Source organism: Bombus impatiens, unplaced genomic scaffold, assembly GCF_000188095.3.
Source record: "Bombus impatiens unplaced genomic scaffold, BIMP_2.2 scf_1445, whole genome shotgun sequence".
NCBI classification, from domain to species: domain Eukaryota; kingdom Metazoa; phylum Arthropoda; class Insecta; order Hymenoptera; family Apidae; genus Bombus; species Bombus impatiens.
In genome coordinates, this window is record NT_177864.1 from 335615 (window position 1) to 356980 (window position 21366).

The 21366-nt window shown below is 43.3% G+C and overlaps 1 protein-coding gene across 1 annotated transcript in view; it reads left to right on the plus strand.

Annotated features, from left to right (window-relative positions):
* Nucleotides 1-2: 2 nt before the first annotated feature.
* Nucleotides 3-21366, plus strand: part of LOC100749540 (potassium voltage-gated channel protein Shal) — a gene marked incomplete at its 5' end in the record, with an annotated part of 99421 nt that continues 78057 nt past the window's right edge. Inside the window, one exon of the mRNA XM_033324028.1 lies at nt 3-1036. Coding sequence (XP_033179919.1) covers nt 3-1036 — 1034 coding nt within the window. The remainder of the gene's footprint in view (nt 1037-21366) is intronic.

The following is a 21366-nucleotide window of genomic DNA, read 5'->3' on the forward strand; positions in this document are numbered from 1 at the left end:
CCCCGCCGCCGATCCCCAAGGATCGTCGCAAGGCCGATGACGAAAAGCTGTTGATAAACGTGAGCGGCCGTCGCTTCGAGACTTGGAGGAACACCCTCGAGAAGTATCCGGACACTCTTCTCGGTTCGAACGAGCGCGAGTTCTTTTACGACGAGGAGAGCAAGGAGTACTTCTTCGACCGTGATCCAGACATCTTCCGTCACATACTCAACTATTATAGAACCGGTAAGCTTCACTATCCGAAGCACGAATGTCTGACGAGCTACGACGAGGAGTTGGCGTTCTTTGGTATCCTGCCGGACGTGATCGGCGATTGTTGCTACGAAGATTATCGCGATCGGAAACGGGAGAACGCGGAACGTTTGATGGATGACAAGCTGAGCGAGAATGGGGATCAGAATCTTCAGCAGTTACTCGACATCAGGCAAAAGATGTGGAGGGCATTTCAGAATCCACACATCTCGACGGCGGCTTTGGTATTTTACTATGTAACCGGTTTCTTCATCGCCGTGAGCGTGCTGGCGAACGTGGTCGAGACCGTGCCGTGCGGTAATCGTCCGGGACGCGCCGGTACGCTTTCATGCGGCGAACGTTACAAGATCGTCTTCTTCTGTCTGGACACCGCGTGCGTTATGATATTCACCGCGGAGTATCTGTTGAGGCTGTTCGCGGCCCCGAGTCGGTGCAAGTTCGCGCGATCCGTCATGTCCATCATCGACGTGGTCGCCATCCTCCCGTACTACATTGGTCTCGGCATCACCGACAACGACGACGTATCCGGTGCTTTCGTTACGTTGCGCGTCTTCCGTGTGTTCCGGATCTTCAAGTTCTCCAGGCACTCGCAAGGTCTAAGGATTCTCGGTTACACCTTGAAGTCTTGCGCCTCGGAGCTTGGCTTCCTCGTCTTCTCCTTGGCCATGGCCATCATCATATTCGCCACAGTGATGTTCTACGCGGAGAAGAACGTCGATGGAACGAACTTCACCTCGATTCCTGCCGCATTCTGGTACACCATCGTCACGATGACTACCTTAGGGTGAGTTGTGATTTGCATTTCGCTTTTCTTCGGTTTAATAATCTGGCTTCCGAGTCAGCCACAGAAATTTATTTGTATCCTGTGGCAATTTAACCTGAACTCACGCGACGAGCGAAAATGTTTTCTCTTAACGCTCGCCAAAGATTTTACAATGTTAAGATCTAGTTTAGATACACCGCTTCTTACTTCCTTGACTTTTTGTTCTCGAGTCTTTCTCGTGCTTCCATGAAAATTCCGAGAAAAACAATGCGTCATATAATTTTTTGAGATAAGAATGTATCGAATAACGAAACGTTAAAAGTAACATATCTCGACTTAATATGGAACTCTAACGTTATCGGGAATGTACGGAGTACCGAGATAGCCAGGATAACTCGTAGCTGCGACTGGATATGTGTCGAATGAAACAGAAGTAACGGGTGCATCTGTGAAAGTAATTGGCTCCGTGTAAACCGCCCGAAGCTGGAACAAGTACCAGTCTCCAGTGATATTTTTAAACAGAGGTCGTTGTCGACCTTTTTACCTCGAAGAGCTACGCTGCTTTTTCTAAATATCTACAGTAAAGTAGAAGCACCGACCCCGAAAGTCTCGCTGACAATTTCTTCCACGTCTCTCGCGTTTTAACCCTTTCCGTTTTCGTCGTAAACTTATCTGCCTTCCTTTCCCTCCTTGGCTGTGAATTAAAGTGACCGATCCTTTCTGTGCTTTCTCAAACAATGTGGCCACGAAACCGGGAGAATCCCGACTCTCGTGTTTGTTTTTAATCTCCCAAAAACGCTACCTCCTTCGCGAAAGGGAGAAGTTCGTTCTCTATCGCAAACTAAATTCAATTCTTTTTTATTTTTTCTTCGATTTCCCAGAGGCGTGTTTCTCCTTTTTTAGTCAGAATATTGCAGAGGGAGGAACAACGTGGTTTTTATAAAAGTTTGAACGTTGCGAATACAGCAGAATTGATAAAGAGCGTTTAAAAAATTCAACCATCTCTTTTTTTCGGTTTTATTACCTATCGATGAATAATGTCTTGTTTTCCGTATAGCAGCTGAACCATCTTTCGCGTAATATAAGAAAAACTGGATATTTACGGGAAGCGACGGAACGATGAAAAAATTAGGGAATTTTCTCTCTACACCCAACAGATTCATACAACCACTCGGAAATATTAACGTTCCCAGGGGATCAAACTCTATACGAATTCTCGATACAAATTTCGTCGCATTTCGTCGTCCCTCGACGACCCCCTGTATCGGAAATAATAACGTTAGGGGAATGACGACAGTAGGTATAGTGGAAAAATTCAGTCTGTTCGCTTCCGGAAAGGGACAACGTCCTATCTCTATCTTCCTCTATTTCCGACCGTCAAACGAAATCTATGTCAATGGTATTTTCATTTCGTTTTCGCACGGACAGCTGACAATCAGCGTAATCTTAGTCGCGCAGCGGGTGGTCTGGTTTAGGTGGTCTTGTCGTTCGTGCGAGAGCCAAATTCGTGTTCACGTCGTATGTTGAACGGAAAATGCTTCAGGCTGATCCCGTTGCTCGACTTTCATCCATCGTGATCCAATTTGAAATTTAGGAAGTGTAAAAAGGCTCCAATGAATCGGAGTGCTCTTTCGCAATTCTAACACCTCTCTGCCTCTCTCGAACAAGCGTTCGTTCGAGCCAACTATCCAGCCGTGGCTAGTCGTTTTAAAAAGTTACTGCGCCAAACTGCGTTTCCTCTGATCCACGATCACGCCGGCAGCATATATAGCCTCGTTGAGCTACGAAGTTTTTCAACGGCTACGAACAAGTTGATAGTTTCGATAACGAGATTCAGAATAGCCCGGATGAATAGATTTATCATTCGCGTGCAATCGTTTTGCGGCGAGATCGAAAGAAACAACAATGGACGGTTGATTAATCAATTTTTCCGATGGACGCAGATCGAGGAATGTATGTGGTTCATTAAAGGATAATCACGATTCATTATTGCACAGGTTAGGACGCGGCCATTCTGATACAAGCGTTCCATCGATGGAATTAATAATAGGCAGCGTTTTCACATTGTCCTCGTTAATTACATATTGCGATTTAGACTGCTCTCTGTCTTCTTCTTCGTCCGTCTCTTCGTTCTTGTCTCTCTCGAGTGCTCGTAGTTTCATTTACGCTTCAGCACGTTGCTTTTGATAATTTTAATCGCGCAAATCGTTAAATTGTCGCACGCGTTTAAATGCATAAAACACGACTGTTGAGAGAAATCGATTAGAACTCAGGTGTGATTCCGATTCTGATCGGATGGTTTTTTCCAATCTTCTCCTTCTTTCTTCCAGATCCGCTTCCGATATAAAACTTCGTTACATTCTACTGCGAATTAAAAAATATGTCTTGTCAATTAATTTCGTTTATATATACACTGGGTGACGAAATTTGATTTAAAGCAAAGTTGAACATCGAATACGTTAGACAGATGCAGGCTCTTATCGCGAGTTCCGTTCTCGAGCGTACAGGTATGCTGGTTCGCTTTCAAATTGGCCGCAAAAAAAAAAAAAAGAGAAGTTCGCCTTCGAAAGCTGCGTCGTCGTTTGTTACACTCCGTTTATCCTTTCGACGTATTTTTCGATAAAACGTGAAAAGGGCGAACGAATACTCTGCTGACTGAAATTACTGGGGCATCGCGAGAGAAAAATACAATGCCTCTGTTGCTACTGTAAATATTTTTCGGTTTAAATAAACTAAATGACTATGTCTTGGGAAACAAGAATGTTACAGGAAAGGTGGAAACAATAAATGGAACGTAATGCTACGGAAAAAGATTTTATGTATTACCATTGCGTATAAATTGGATTTCAGTTTGAATGTAAATTCGAGTTTGGATGTGAATTCGAGTTCGAATGTTTGAATTTCGATTATTTCAATTCGAATGTTTGAATAAAAATAAAAGTTCGAGTGGAAATATAATCGTCGATTAGAAGAAACTGACTGCTGAATGTCGGTGCATACTTATTTGCTGTGAACTCACGATCGATCGTGAGCTAACGTCGCCAGTTTTTTCCTATGTCAGCGGCAATCGCCTCTCAGCTTGCGTGTCCAGGCTAGTCCAGGTCGGTTCCTTCAAACTTTAACGAGAAGGATCAACAGGTGCCTCGAGGATTTCTCTAGCAGTCTTCTAACGCGATACTTTTCAAATCTATTTGAACGCCAGACAAATGGTCGTTGTATCGAAATTCCTACCACGACTGGTTTACTGTATCGAACTTCCATTCCTATTAACTGGTAGGATATACCGCCGGTTCGACGATTGACGATGCTTTTAGTCTGACTGAGAACTTAGATAAATCTTCGATTATACGTTACAGTTTCCTGCGTTTCGATAAGTGTCAAAAAAGAGAAAGGTTGTCTTTTGATGATGAAAATATCAAGCCACGGTACCCATAAATTTCCATCTCCGATATTAATTTACGTTTCTCATGGAACGCAGTTTGGCTCTTTGCATCGTGCTATTCATTCAGCTTTGGCTTTTCAAGCTCGCTTTCGAACAGAATCTGGGATCGCTGTTCGAGTTCCATTACGGTGGTATGTTAATTAAGTTTTGTATGTTGCCATAGACAAAGTTCCATGCTTGTTCAGTATCCCTGTAGCTACCTCTCTTTTTTTCTTTTTGAAGAATATCTAAATTTTATAATATAAATAGCGTCGCACTTTTTTCATACTTTCAATGCAGTACGTTTCTTTCCTATCGTTTTTGTTCTTTTCGCTTTATAACGTAGCCGAGTCCTCTTTGCCATAAAACGAACAATACTTACTCTTGAAATCTCGTTTCGTACATTTTCTTTCGCGTGGCCCATTTTTTCGAAGAAGTCGGTGATATGACATGCGCGAACGTATCAGGAAGAAAGTAAAAAGAAACGAGCCATTGAGGCTGAAACATCTCTTTTCACCTTGGTTTGCCAATTTTCTTCTCACCTCGTCTCAGTCATTGTTCCCCTTTCCAAATCAACGAAATTCTCTCCTCCGTTATCTGCAGCCTCCAATTTTCGCACGGTCGAAAATAACAGAGCGAAAAAACATGCAAAAATTGCACAACTTCGATCGGGCCAGTTACTTCTGTAACTGCACGCTGCGGTGGTGCAGCGTCGCGCGTGCATTGCGTACAATTCATGCAGTTCACGTCACAGAAAAGGGAAAGGTTATCTCGTTCCCGTGAAAAAATGTGCATCCTTTTTGAAGAGCGGAAAACGCGGTAGAAAGTACGAGTCATTAGAAACTAGCACAAAATGTTACTACAGAGAAAACGATACGAATGGTAAAACGGTGAAGGTGGAATTATTATTTTTAAAAGAAGATATTTGTTTGCTTGACGCGAGCCTACGAGTTCGTATTTCGTATCGAACCAGTGTATAAAAAGATGAGTTCTGGAAACAGATTTGTATACGATGCGCTCCATATTTGACGATGCGCGAAAGAATTTCGAATTTTCTGCATCGCGTGCGAAACTTTGGAGCAACGTTGCTGAAACGAATATATCTCATGGAATAAAATATTGCGCGGTTTTTGTTAAACGAAAAACACACTTATGCAATTTTTCGAACCTTGATCATCTTTTTCAGATTTTTTTAAAACAATTCTGTATCGAATTTTGTACGTTGTTATTCGTTAGTAACGAACTGTAATAGTTCGTTCGATTTCGTAGCAGGCACAGCTGTTTTATTTCGATAAACACGAGTATGCTTCTCGTAGTTGGCATTTTTATCGGTTGCGAACGTGGATAAAGGAAGTTGTTTCGGAAAAAGTTCACACGACGAGGCATTAAGGGATTTGTGGGACAATCAACTCCGTCTCGTAAAAGGAAGAAAAACTACGGTTAGCTTCGACTTTCCCAGCTATTTTCCTCCTGGATATAGATATCCAAACGCGCAGTTTGTACTCGTTTCGAATCGCCAGCCGATTTTAGAACCTCGTGGCCGATTCAATCACGGATTCGTCTATCGGTCAATCTTCCACCGATAGCTTCGATCGTAACCGATTTAACTTTCTGGATGAGAACTCCTTAAATCGTAGCACTGTTCGTTTTACGTGCAACGAATATGTTTGTAGCGAAGTCGTGAACGTTGAGAATCGACGAGCTTTGCTTCGCTTCGATGTAACTTCCTTTTAAATAACGAATAAAAGGAAGAAAGCAAAAGAAAAAAAAAGAAGAGAAAGAACACGTTCTATCGTTTCCTGTTGTCGATGCACGCCTGTTTCGTGTAATTTATCGAACTTCCGGATACCATGCTGGACAGAAATGGTTGGAAAACGTGTGCGGTTTTCGTCTCGAAATATAGCTATGATTTTTTAATCGAGCACGAACAAGTTCATCGCACATCGAAGCACGTATTCGTAGAAATCGGTTTCTGGTGCAAGTTTTCTCGCACGTAAAGCTTGATAAAGTTCAATTTTATTGATCTAGACCAGACGGCGTTTAATCCTACCTAGCGTGGTATACGATTTAACGTAAATCCGTGGTTTTATGAAACGTGATAAGGGATCGTTAACAAACTTTCAATATTTCATACACTTCAATGTCAGAAGCATAATCTCCATTGGCGCAAGAAAAATTATTTTGCTAAATAATATATGGCGGTGTAGTGGAACACGGGGATCGTCCCAAAATTACGCTGATACGAGATTTTCCCTGTTATTTCCTCTCAATAACCCGCCTCGGAAGATTTATCACGCTTTCATCGCGGCGTGGAGAGACAGGCAGACATCAGCAATTCGAATTGAAACAGGGAGATAGGAGGACAGAAAGAGAGAGAGATAGAAAGAGAGAGAGGGTGGGGAGGAAGAGTAACGATTAGAGGAGCGAGATAGACGAGGAAAAACAACATTTTTACAGCGTGAATTGTCTTCGGTACAAGTAACGTTAGTGTAGGAAATACGTGCGATAAAAGATAGCCAATTCCTCGTTAAATTTGCGATAAATAGCCGAATTGAACGAACCACTGGAAATACATGGAGTAACGTGGAGTGAAAAAGCGAGCGAATGGCTACGTTAACTCTTGTTTAATCAACGATTATTTGGACCATTATTCTCGGGCTAAGCAAATCCTCTGGAATATTTTTATCAGGACAAACAATCGGGATATCGAAATTTCTTGTTCGACGAGTTTGTGTACGTAAAACACGGGCGAACTTGGTTTTTCGTCGAATCACCCTACTCGAATTTTATTCCTTATTTGTCATCGGGGTCGAGCTATAATCTCTTTATTTGAGAAGCTCGCGGAACGGATCGAGAAAAAAGGATGATGGAACGCGATGGAAGGAGACTGAGAGGCGAAGATACGGAAAAAGTCGTTCTGGCTGGAAAATCCCAGAGATTCAACCGCGGCTAAGTCGATACTGGTACGTGGAGCGGATTTTCACAGTGGATCTGCTGACTGCGAATCGAATATTCATCTCCACCCTCTCGTTGGCGAGACAGGGATCATAAGCGTATCGGATCGCAGGGTTAAAAAGATTCTCATCGATATGTACCACGTTGAAATGCGGTCATCGTCGAGTTCCCTCTCGATCAGAATCGAACTACAGAAATGATTTCTACTACTACTGTTCGAGAAAAATTCTGCGTTGCGTAACTATTTTCCAGGGGATACGTGAGTTCGATGCTCATGAATTTAAATAAAACGTTCGTTCGATGCTCGATCCTTCTTTTCGCGATTCTTCTTCACGGCGGTCCAGGGCAGCTCGACTAGCTCGATTAAAATTAAAAATAAAATATTATCAGCGCGTTTCGATGGCTTCGCGCCTCTTTGTGACGTCGATTAGTCGGCGTAACTGTGCATTCGGAACGACAACTATCCACTTTGATATCGGCGATTGAATTGGGGACCAGCGAAGAGGGTGCGAGAAGGCAAAGGCGACGAAAGTGAGCAGATAAGAGGACAGAGCGAGCGAAAGAGAAGAGTACGAATAACGAAAGCGGATGAACGATCGGCAAACACTTCTCGGTCGCCGAGTTCGATTGGCAACCGGCCAAAATAACCTCCGTGTACACGGAACACATTTCGCTCAGGTGTGGTCTCATAAAACCGAACCTTCAGTTTCTTTTTCAATCTTTGGACACGCATACCGTGTGTACCGTTAAATCGGATCAACGCATGGAAAATGATCGTATTTTCACGTCCCTATTTCCGTCAAGGATCTTATTCTTTTGTTATTCTTTTATTGTTTAGTAAAAATTTGAAGAGACAGAGAGGCGTAAAATTTTGCTGACATAATACAAGCTTGATACTGTGCGAAGGACTAGCGATAGAAATTGATGATTTTACTCGCGAGAGATATGGAAGTCGTTTGATACGAACGAAAGATTGGACGAATAGACGATGCGCCATATAAAAGTTTTATGTATACTTACGTCAAATTACTGCCGAGTAGGAGTGTCGTCTAATTAGTCGTAAAATTTTCATCGAGATTTATGTAAATCAGCGTTTGTACGATGAAAATAATAACGGAGAATCGTAAAAGATATGAAATTTAACTCGATATGGAGATTTTGATAATATTTTGGAGGGTGGTAGTGATTTCATATACGGAAAGTATATAGAAAAGGTTGAAGAGTTGCGAGTATTCAGCGGTGAAATAGCCAGGATTCTCACCTTCGACGAAATTGACTCGCGTTCGACTCTTGAAGAGGTTGAAAAGATTTTCTCTAGAATATTTCCTTATCACTCGATTACTATTGCCTCTGGCGTTTATCGTTAACTATTACAAGATGTCTTGGAAATTTTCTCCGAGACTACATTTTACACGAAGTGTGTTTTATCGATGTAATAGTTGAAGCTCGTGGAGTAAATTTTCTCATATTGCAAAGCGATGGTTTTTTAACGTACGAGTTGCCTAGCTGAAATTACTGGAAGTTTTTCACAAGCCTGACAATAGTTACAGTCTCTATCATAATTCTATCAAGGTAATTTTCTTTTGAGAAAATTTGTATAGAAAAAGCGTCGTTATCTACGACAGTATAGCCTAGGAAGATTTTATGTCTGCATTAGTAGGGAAATAGCGAAAAATTCTAGAGGAAAATGGGGTCGAACGATATCGACGGAGAAAAATTCTAGGGGGAAAAACGGCCGTGCACGGTACACGAGCCACGTTTAGATTAAACAGGAGGGGAAAAACCTGAGCAGTGTTCAATTAACTATAGTAAGCTGAACCTTAATGATCCTTCGAATATAGGGGTAGCTTGTCTGTCAGGACGTTTTCCTCACATAAGATCGCTACATGTTGCGTGCCGTGTAATATAAACTCCGAATCAATCTTCTTCGTTGGATTCAGGAGAAAAACGTGAAAGTGGATGGGACAAAAAAAACTACGTGTATAGCATGTTCGTGGAAGTTGTCGGATTGAGAGAAATCCTTGGAAAAGTGGGCACGGTATTAAGGGCTACAGTATCTCTTTCATTAAATACTCTTTTCCTTCTCATCGTGGAAATTGTTAAAACTTTGGTACTTTCGATTGTTCGATCAATCGCGAATATTAAGCGAGTCTTTTTTTATCAGATTTTTCAACTACCAGAAACGCGGAGACAAAGAGTCGTAGAATTATATTTATCGAGTAGTAAAAATTTGTACGATATTATTTTATATTTCATGAACGAATGCTATTACCGCAATTTTAATGGAACGTTCTACCTATCGCAATTTCCGGGCCTCTGCTTTCATTTGTGGCAGAAAAAAGAAAAAAAAAAAAAAAAATAAGAGAAATGGAAGGCCGAAATTGTCGTTGCAGTGGCTTCAGCTCGTCCGCGTTCTGCAAAAGTTCCGATCCATTTGGTCTAGCCAATTTGCGAATTCGAAGTGGACCAACTGACGAATTCGTCGGCCTAACGCGTGTTTCATCTTTGCCCTTGCTGTCTCACCATTTTCCACGACAGACCCAGCATAGTAAAATTCTTTCCTGGCTGATGGTCTCGTTCGCGTTGAATACCCTACGCCCGTTAAGTCCGCTTATTCGCTGAATAACCTCTGGATCCCGTAACTTGATGGTAATTCGGTGGTTGTCCTCTCGCTGTTCGTTCTCAGTGACCATTAAAATTGCACACGGTCACTGATAACGCGGAAATTACCGAGTTATTTTCTGGTTTCGACCATCGACGCGGTTCCCTGTTCTCATCTGCAATCTTATGTCTTAAACGATTAGCCAGTTGCACGAAGATCCAAGCGCTGTAACAATAAATTGAAACGGTTGTCCTCGTAGCATGATAATGGGAATTGCACCGCGGAATTGCAACGAGGAATTGCAAGGACCGAAGAGAAAGGATATTACGCGCGGTTTCGTAGCCCTGCTGACGCTCGGATAGGAATTTTGAACGATCCTTTTTAATCGACCAGGAAACGGCTCACGATATCGAGCCACGTACTCTTCCTTGCTAGCCGTTATGACGTCCTTTCTCGAGGGGGTGGGTAATTAGGTTTGTTGAGCCTCGACGTGACATGTTTTTGCAATACGTCTCGCCACAGAAGCCTGGTGCTCGTGATCGCTACTACGTCGACGTCAGCCGAGATTTCACGGCATTTTACGGCAATACCGGTCCACCGTGTAATTGCCAATAGGAAATTACAAGATCGTCGCAGATTAACCGAGAATCGCGAAGAATATTCGAAAATTCATAGATAATAGGTCGGTCGAGCTCGTAAATGGCTAACAATTCCCAATAGGATCCGTGGCGGAGGAACAGAGCAAATTCGATAGACATATGATACTCGTTGTTACTCGCAATTAATTCCCTATCCCTGTGTATATCAGATTAGGCAAGTAATAGCGGGTGAGCGCGTATCAGAGGTCGCGGTTAGGTGGATAAATTTCGCATTTTCGATCGGGAGGCAGCAATCGAGAGGCACCAACCGAAAATATAGTGGGCAGCTGGGATGAAAACGGAGATAGAAGCGTGCATGGTCTCGTAGGCTCGTTGGGACTACAGGATTGCATAACGAACGAGCGAACGAGAGCGAAACACTGCGAGAGATAACGTTCGCAGAGGCTAATTCGTGCGACGGCCTCATTAACCACCACCCTCTTTCTCCGTCCTCTCCTTTTTTTTTTCTTTGAGAGAAAAGCCGCTTTTTTCCCAACGAAGTTGCGTTACTTGAAATTCTTCCTTCGAAAGGGTTTCGAGTTGCCTCTCTTCCTCTTTTTTACTTCGAAGGTAATTTACTGCGTTAAACAACATGACTCGCTTCTATATTTTCTACGTCACTATTGTATGCCTTCACGGGACTTCTTAACCATTGTAAATTTCCATCGTAATGAATGCGAGAAAAATTTGAATAATCCATGCTATCTTCTGGTATTCTTCTTTCGAAATCCGTCCGCCGAGAAGTAGCTTTGTTCGTTCTCGAATGTCGAACGTGTCACGGTCCTATTTGTATTATTTGTGAAAAAGAATGAAAAAGAAGGAGTTTCGTGAAGCGAAGTATACAGCGGCGCATCCTTTTCCGCTTCTCATCGAATCGACTCGGCGAACAATTTTTAATGGGCTACCGCGTCGAGACTCGCCTACGGGAAGGCTGCATCGAATAACGAGTCGCATATTATAGCCTAACGGTGTAGCGTATGTTTTAATTAGAATAATTGAAACGACGATGCATACTAATATTACACCAAATATTTTTTCTCGTAATATTTTGAGCGTGGCTCGGGCCTTGCCATTTGTACGACGTTAATCTCGGTAATAGGCTTCAAATAGGTTAAACGTCAAACTCCAGCGATCCTAGAGATATTAAAGAAGTAGTTCGCTACGCGTTGTGCCTCTGTGAGCTTTAATGGACTCCACGATAAGGAGAAATGTAAAAAAAAAAAAAAAAAAAAAAAAGAAAGGAATAATTGTTCGGAGAGAAAGAGGTGGCTTACTATGAGGCATTAGTATGATAGTCTCGATCGGAATTAAAATAATTGAAGATCCTTGCAGATGGGAGTAACGATGCTTTCTGGTCGTTTGCGGTTAATGTTTCTGGCTTGTTCGATATTGCGGTTGTTCGAGTTTGCCTGTCAAGTTGAATCGTTATGCATCTACGATGATTTTAATAACATTCTCTCGAAGTATTTGAGTATTTTGAAGCTTTACATCTTCACAGTTAGTAAAAGCCGCGAATATTTTTCGATAAATCGTACGCAGAATATACTTTGCATCGGTAGATAATTACTCTCTTTTTCGTTTGTAAAAAGTGTAAACGCATCGAAGCGATAGTCGATAACGATTCGATATTTGCGCAATTATTTTACGGTTTAGAGCGTATAATAATGTTTTATTATAATTATTCTGCCACGCGACGATGAAAACGATGACGACGACAACGGTGGCGCGAATTTATAATGGAACTTTCATTGGCCATCGATTTCCTGTCGTTCCACGCGGCGGGACTTCGTGGCCAGGCTTCCTTCTGGAAAGCGATAAAAATATACTCTGCCACCACGCGGGACACTCGACCATCGTTCACCATCGTTTCTCGGACGCGACAGACGCCTAGTATCTAGCATGGTTCGCCTCCACGTTGAATAACAACCTCGAGAATACGTGTCACTGTTGTTTCTTCGTTCCTGCTTACCTTTCGTTAATCCTTGCGATTATCGGTTCCGATCCAGTCCTCTTTAACAGATCAAAAGGTTCGAAAGTCGATCGTATGGATGTCGAATATCCAATGAAATTAATAGATCGCGGTTGTGTTCTTAATTCTTAATATCGTGAAACGATCTTGGGATTATTCAGGGCTTAATCAGTTCATTCAGGGCGCTTCGCTCGCAAATACGAGCCAGTGACTAATCAATGCAACAGGCTGCTATGGTCCCCAATAAAATGCTAATGGAGCTCCTGTCATCGGTGTATTACAACGGCGAGCACGGCGAGTCGATTGCTACGAATCCATCAACGATTCAAATCATGGAAATTTTACCTCGCAATCGCTGCGAACCGTCGCGTCACGTCGTTTCCATCGTCCCGCCTGTCCCGATATTAACGCCAGTACGTGGAAAATTCCCCGCGTTTCAGATAAAAAGATACGTGAAAATCAATTCGTGCAAACAATTGCAAAATACGGGCACCAGGCGTTTCATAGAAGTCGTTAAGCCTCGTTAAGCTTACACGAGTTACATGGATTTAAATGGCTCGAAATTTCTTTATGAATATGCATCTACTGTTTCCTCGACCATTTAACGTAGATTATGATACACAATCAGTTTCTTGGATCGTTTAGTATCGACTTGAAGTCACTTTACCTCAATCGTAGCTCGTTGTAACTAAACTGAATGAGATTTTGCCAACTATTCGACCAATTATTGGAGGTCGATTATCCGATCGCCCGGGTCTTTCGTCGAAACAGGAGAATCCAGCCCTCCGAAATACTTGTTCGATCCTCGATAGGTTGTTCGTTACGGTGATGATGCATAAAAGGTCGGAGGGTAGTCTTGTTTATCGGGTGACCATCGTGCTTCTCGATTATCGCTTCGAGTCGAAAAGAGAAACCGAACGAGTAGAATATTCCAGAAATCCGATCGATGAGGAACAACGTCTCGTCTCGTTTCGTTTCGTTTCACGATTCGAACGACGCCCTCGGACTTAATCCGGATCCACGTTTGATCGTTAATTAAAACCCGCTCAAAGGATTTGGTTTCGTTTGAGTTTTCTCGAGGGAGCCAGCGACGAGAATATTTAACCGAGGATGAAGCTTTCTCTGGTTCTGGGCCGCGTTTCGAGCGCACGGTCTGCATGAAAGTCGATGCGAATTCGTCGGATTTCCGGCGGCAGTCTAACGCAGGGAACGCGAAAGTTTCCCGTGGCAACCCGATCGGCCTGCAATTGCCGAATAATTGGGCCGGAACGACGGAAGAGATAGGTTAATTGGAAGATTCAACGGCGTGTCCGGTTTCAAGACGCGAGTCTCGTCGTTGGGTTGCTCTCGTTAAACATTTCTACGCGTTAACTCTCGCTGGCCGTGTTTACGACTCGTTTTTACGGCCATGCAAATTCACAGGAGTAAAACTCCGACCGTGGAACATTAATACCATGCAAATGCTCGGTCGCTCGCTGTTCCTGTATGTTTTCATTGGTGGCGGCGCTCTACCTTTCTGTTCTCTTTTTTACGCTGCCGTTTTACCTTCGAGTAGATTTGGCGAGACGAATCCTTCGAAATACTAGCATCCTTCGTTATATCCAATTTTGTTCTTCAGCGTCCACGTGTATACCTATCTCGTCTCTTTCTCTTTGCGTTTTCCCCTGTTCGACGTGGCTTTTTCCATTCGTCGAAGCACCTTCTGTAAAATATCTGTCGTACTTTTTCGCTAGCGGCAGCGGTGGATGGGAAAACGCGTGATTTATGCGATTCAACCCCGACGAGCAACCAGAACACGCCCTTCGGCTTACTTATTTAACCCACTAAGGTCACGCAAGGACAGACTGACTTTCGAAGGGAAGTTCGTTCGCGTGTCGAAGACGGTTTCCTCCGTTCGATGGAATGTTTTTTCCCCCTTTTATGGCTCTACTAAATGACGAGGAAGGAAAGGCTGAAATTGTCTCGTCGAAGGTGCTAACGGAAGTATTAATCGTGGCTGTGGCGGCTGATTTTAATGGTAGCCCATGAACGTCGAACACTTCTTTCGGTTCACCCTGTTGCTCGAATTTCTTTCAATCAAGAAGATAAAACTACCGGACGTTGCTACCTTACGTGTAATAAAATCGTAGACACGTTTTAACGATAGTTGCGTGATTCGACGTCTCGTGAATGATCGATTATAAAAATTTACATTGGGAAAACAGCGATGCTCTCTTTTCTCGCGTGAAATTGGGGCATGGAGGTAACGAAACGAGACTCGAGCTTTTTTCCCCTTTGGTTTGATGGACAGTGTAGAACTTTTTCGAAAAATGATTCGGTTAACCGTGGCCGTTCCTCGCCACGGAACTGTTCGTTTCTCTCGGGCAGTAGCGTTAACAAGATACGATTTGTAATTCATGAGGCGACCAGCAAAAAAAGAGAGCGTTCGAGCGAGAAAGCATCCCGGTTTTCTGGTCCAACGTTGAGATTCTGGGGATTTATTAAGTGTGGAAGATTTATCCCTCCGTTATTTAGATCCAGGAGAAGCATGGCGAACGATCCCTCGATTCCTTCCTTTTCTTTAAAGAAATCCCTAATATTTCCTTTCCAAGGAGGAAACTTACTATCGTTGAATTTTCTTTAAAATACGATATATCCATCCTTCACTCGTAAAAGTAAAATCTTCCACGAGCTCGTCACTTTGCATCGGACCATGATACGGAGTATCACGATAACACCGAAAGAATTACGTTAGATTACCTTTTATCTCGAGACTTTACGATCCAAGTTACAACCGCGGTACGGTCTCTGCTTTTGTGGCTCTTTTGTTTATTCTATCAAACGGTGGATCTTGAGACTCAAAACTCGCGAACGAAATCCCCGATATCCTATATCAGAATTAAACAAGATTGCCCTGCGGCTACAGATATTCCGTCTGACGTTCCTTTTGCCTCTTGGTGTAAGTAAGTAGTTGGTCGAAAGGTAAAGAAGACGAAAAATCCTAAAGGATTCTTCGTCATCTTCGGGGTTGCTCCGAGTATCGTTCGTTCGGCTGCTAAATCGAGAATGAAGCAGCAGTTTTCAGGTCCCAGTGGGACGATCCTTCTCCAGGTTGGTCGAGCCCTCTCTTTTCCGCTCTAGTCGTGTTCTCCCCCATAGGATCTTCCATGGCCTTCCAGCATCTATGTCTCTATCGATCTGCTTGGCCGGAGCTGTGCACGAGGCCAGTTTGGGCGGGGCCAAATTGCGCGTAAAAGAAAAATTAATAACAACTGATCGTTTAATCCGCTTCCGGACGATGGATACAACCGAAAAAGATATCCAATCTGTTGTATGGACCGGTAGAACACATTCGACGGAATTCGGAATTAACGAGCTTCGTCGAACGTATCGATTATGAAATTTCATCTGGCCTCGGCGACTCTCAAAAAGGCTTGTAACGAATCTACCGCGATGATGAGGCTAATAATAAAATTACGATCACGTTGCTGTAGTTTCACAAAGACGAAGTTTTTTGACGCCTCGAAGAATGGAATCGCGAGTCTAACAAAGGAGAAAATTTGGCAAATTTCAATGAAGCGTAATTAGGTGAATTTTTTATGGATAATTGGCGATGTGTGTAACCGAAAGGTGACCAATGGAAAGTTTCTGGCACGATGTCGACTGACTCACTTTGTTCGGAATGACCCAGTTGCTCGCTAGCAACACGGCTCTCTCGATTATGGCGGTAACTTGGTGCAAAGGGTTCGCTTGCTTCTAACAGAAATTCCCACCCCATCTAGTGCCGCTGTTTCTCTTCTCTCTGGGAAAATCGTCTGCTCGAGCCGGATGGATCTCGGTCTTCTCGTCTATTAAACAATCGGTTCTGCATCGTTAACCAACCCCTTTTATTTCCTCCAACCGTTACCGAACTCAAGAAAGTCGAAGCGATTCGATGATCTACTCCCACACCTATTTATATGCTATACAACCTGTACTATACCGTACTTACTCGTTCCTCCTTTCACAAGAAAACACAAGGGTGCGACAGATGCACTTGCCTGCATAGAAGGTCTTTAAACTCGCGCCGTTAGCTCAGAAACTAAACTACGTTATATATCGGTCGAATAACATCAAAGGAGATGAGTCGAATGAGAGTATCCGCTATCGCAGAGGCGTTTCTCAGAAATTTTCAGTCGACCATCGTTCGTGTTATTTCGGTCAGGGTTGCCAGAGATTTTAGGAAGGAAAACGCTGTATCGAGCACGGTGACTGGAAAGGTCGTAAATTCAAGACAAAGGCCACGTGGCGCATCGTCCAATTTTTTCCTCTGAAACGTCTCTGGTTGGATTGTTTTTGCCGACGAATTCAACTATCCTGTTGTTCTGCCGCGTTGCTTTGCCGCGGTTTCGCCACGCGGAAGCTTCCTTGGCTCTTGTCCAAGTTCATGCTACGCGGTTGTTCGGAACCGGAAGCGGTCATCCAGGCACAATGGCGAAAGTACGCAAGACCCTCTGGCTTTCGCCGTTTATCCCAGCCTTGTCCGGTCAGACTCTGTTCTACTTGGATTCTTCGGCGAGCTTCCTAGACACGTACGTAGAAGTTTCTGGTTCCGTGTCGATCGGCGGATTTATCCATTCTTCGGGCGGAAGCTGCATCGGTCGGCTGGCCGTCGTCGTTGGCGAAGTTCGATTGAAAAGTGGCCGTGCGAAAAGTTGGAATTGCACCGGCAGAAATTCGGCTCTTTCGAACCTTGTGCTTCTCGAGCACGAGTCGAATTTATGTTAGCTCGTACCAACTTTGGTCGAGTCTGATCGTGACGTTCTCATCGTTGTTCAACCACGTCGGTTTCTAGAATTGGTGAATTTATCTTATTGATTGGCCTCGTAGTCTTGAAAGTATCGTTATCGCCTTCGTTCAGATTCTCATCACATGAACTTCAGTTATACGAACTGTGTACACTTCCGTTGCTCCACACAGATGCACTTTTATTGTAATTAAATCTATCATGAAGAATATAGCGTGATTTTTAAGAAACAATCAAACGATGTATTAAAGCTGACGATGGCGCAAATAGATAGAGTGTGGACGTTCTTCAAATAACTGAATACTCTATCAACGAATCTAATGGCTCTAAACGTAGCGCTGCTAACTTTGACGATGTATTCGTGGAAGGAGAGATTGGTGGCTGGAATTGGGGAGACGAATTCGCCAGAGACAAAGTTTGCCTGGCTCTATCGCGATGATCGATGACTAAAAATACTGTTTCTCCGTGACATTTAACGCTTAATCGAGCTGACTCTCCTTCTGAAACATAATTGCCCTTTCTCATTAGCCTCTTTCACGGTTTACGGTCCGATCAGTTTCTCCGACGTCTACACGACTGGTAATCGGTGCGAGAGAAGATCAGAATAAATTACACGGAGCTAACGGTGTCGAACCTCGCCTCGATTCTCCCAGTCGAAGGATATTTATTTTCGATCCTGCAATTTGTATTTTTGGTGCCGGGTGAATATTTTAACGAGAGCTTTCAAGCATCTCGTCTTCGCTCTTCTCGGGAAAGTGGCTCGAACGATGGATTTAATTCGCGGTTTGATTTTATCGGATCGTTTAAAAGCGTTCGTGCTCGAAGCGACGTCCCGTCAATTTTTGAAGGTTTTCAGGTAATAAGGTCAAGTCGCGTAGTGCTTGCCACGCTTAAGTGCTTTCGGAAATAACCCGCGTTAATAAAATTATTCCATCTAAATGTGTGATTCAGCCTCGGGTTTGTTCGCGTTCCTGAGAAACATCGCTTCTCCTCTGTTGTTTGTTTCGAATTAAAAATTGAAACATCGGGTCGAACTCGAGCTTCGCCGATGTTCTAAAAATGAACGGGCAATTCCAACTTTTGAAATGCTTTGAAAGAACGAAGAAGGAGCGAGCTTGGTTTTTTTCCGTAAGAGTAAAGCATGAAAGCGGGTATAGGAGATCGAACTCGGTGTATATCCTTAGCAGAGAAGAAACGAACCATGGGAAAGACGCTGGAGCGCGAGATCGGGGCATCGATGTGAAAATCGAGCGTCGATTTGCCAACGAAGTGGCGAGCTAAAGAAAATGGGAAAACAAGCGAGCGAATAGAGAGAAGGCGATCGCGATGCGATCAGACGGGATGCTGCGAGTCGATCCTTTGGCATGGGAGAAGCTCCCAAGGGTTTCGTGTCGTGTTTGGAAGGCCTGAAAGGAAGGAAAAATGGAGCAGCTCGAGACGTACTCCGTTCGCTGAGCAGAGAACGAAGAGAGAGTAGAGCCAGGCATCGATTTCGAATCCTTCTTCTTCCTTGAATTCCTCTCCGCACCCTTGGATACGAGCCAGCCTCTCTCTTTACGGCGAACGAGCACGAATAAAAGAGACTGGCGAATGGAAGAAAAAGAGAAAGGACACGCCGACCCATAATGTAAATCAATGCTTCTGCCAATAAACCCGGGCATCTAGCGAAAACTTTCGAAATTCCGCCAGGACTCGTCGGATTGAACGTTCGGCCACTGTTCCATCCTCCACCTTTTTTTTCTCTATGAGGGAAGCATCCAAGAGAATCCGATAATGGAAGATACGTTGCTGGATTACCATCCGTTCGGTCAGTGTATAGGTTTTGATAGGGTTACCGAGAAAAAACTTTTCCTCCATAGTAGAAGAATTAGTTTCGTTCTTGTTACTATTCTACCGTCTAATCCCGGTTTCTACGAAATGTAGGGTAAGCTAGGAATGAAAGTAACGAGTTCAGTATCTTAAAATACTTAGCTAGTAGATGTTTGTAGAGAAGGGAAAAACTTTTTGATCCTATGAAGTTCTCTCCTGGCTAGTGTTTCCAAATTGCAATTTAAGTATTTTCTGTACGAGCGTATTGCTTATTATTCTTCATAAATTTTTAACTTAGCTTTATCTTTGTTGAACGTAACATGCACTCTCGTTGATATAATATACACTTGATAACCGAGTGGCTGGTTCGGCAGATTTCAATGAGTTCGAAGTTTAAATACATAGTTTTTTTAGCACCCCGTATACTTTTCACGAGATCGTATTCAAAAGTGAAATTGTTACTTTCGAGTTCGGTTTCCTATGTTTCTTCTCGTTCATCTATGCTACCGCTTTGCGCGTAATTCGCGCAATAAACGTTTAATTAATTTCTGTGAGTGCGGCCCGCACCGTTGGCCAAGAAGAGCTGCAACGAATTCAGAATTTTTCCTCCATCCTCTAAGCTTTCCACTACATAGGATCGGTAGAAGTTATATTTAATTAAACGCGTGCACTTTTCACTCGGTGTTCAGCCGGAGTCGCTATAAATCTCGTGTTGGTCCTTGCCGGCTTTAATTTCGAAACGCGCACGGCCCCGCTTTAATTCCAGCTGCGCCGCGATAGCTGATTACGCGCGCGATCCCTCTGTCCGCTTTGTAGTAAGCGTAGATCATAAATCTGCGCTTAATTCTGTTTTCGTCGGCGTAGAACGCGAGTACGCGAGCAATTGCATCTCGTACTCCGTGAAATTGCTTGTCGCTAAACTAATAGCCGATTAGTATTGTCCGGTTGCGCTATCGCGATACTGATTTCTCATCATATTCGCTTCGTGAATCGTACGCCAAGTGGCTTCTGTCCTGTCGAATAACTTCGTTACGATATTTCACGATTTTTCATCACGAGATAATTTCATTTGAAAGAACGTCGTTCGTGATTCTTCGTGTATGTGCATCTCGTCGTGTTTCTTCTACCTACTACATTCATTACAGCTAGTTCATTGATACGTTAAAGCAATTAGTCAACGATTACAATCTTCAATGATTAGAGCAACTCACGCTAGTTAGGATCCGAAATCGATGATCATTGCACTGTCGTGAGGTTCATAAATTTATTTAAGAATAGCATGAGTTTAGAGAAGCATAGGTGGCCAGAAGTTTTTCACGAGGGTGTTCTACTCTCTCTCGTTCTTACTTTTACGTTTTTTATGGGCACGATCGAGGTGTTGGAATACTATCAACTATGCCTTGGCCGAGTGCCTACCGTGGATACCGATCACTTGGTGGTCGCTAGTGGTGATCACTTTCTCTAAAATTGTACTTGACAACTATTTGGCTACCGCGGTAGAAAATGAGGAAAATGGGCAGGGCAAGGGAAATCATTAAATATATGTAATAAAAATCGCACTTAGTGGTATAATTGGTCCAGCGTGTAAGGGACCTCTTCTCTGAGAATTTCTTAGTTACTGAAACTTAACTTTATTGTCGACACTATGCTAACGCGCCTCTTAATGTTGTTGCGTGTTCTCGGTTAACAACGTAACAACCGTTTAATAGCCCGGAGATGTCGTGACAACGATTCCAGATAAAGTTCCGGATTACCGCGTGAAATCGTAGCATTGTTCCGTCGATTCCGTGTTTAATTTGCTGGTAGAAGCTTTCCAGTTAACGACCGGCATAAGCCATTCGTGTTATCTATTCGGAATTACCAAGATATACGATTAATCGCGTTTTTCCGTCGATAACTAACGGATTAGTCGACACATTTTTCTTGGCGCGATCTTTCGAATTCGAGAAGAATGGAAGAATTCCTGATTCATAAATCGGCCGATGACGGTATTTGGTGATCGGCCAAGTTTTCTCACTTTCCATTCTACCTATCGCTGTGATAATTTCGATGCGTTAACGCAATGTTCTTTCTCCGTTTGTCACGCGATGTTCAGCGGACAAGCAACCTAGTTGCACAGAAATATCTCTGTTTCGACGTTCGACAATAGCCATTCGTTATACCCATCGAAATCTGACATGGAACGTTTTCGC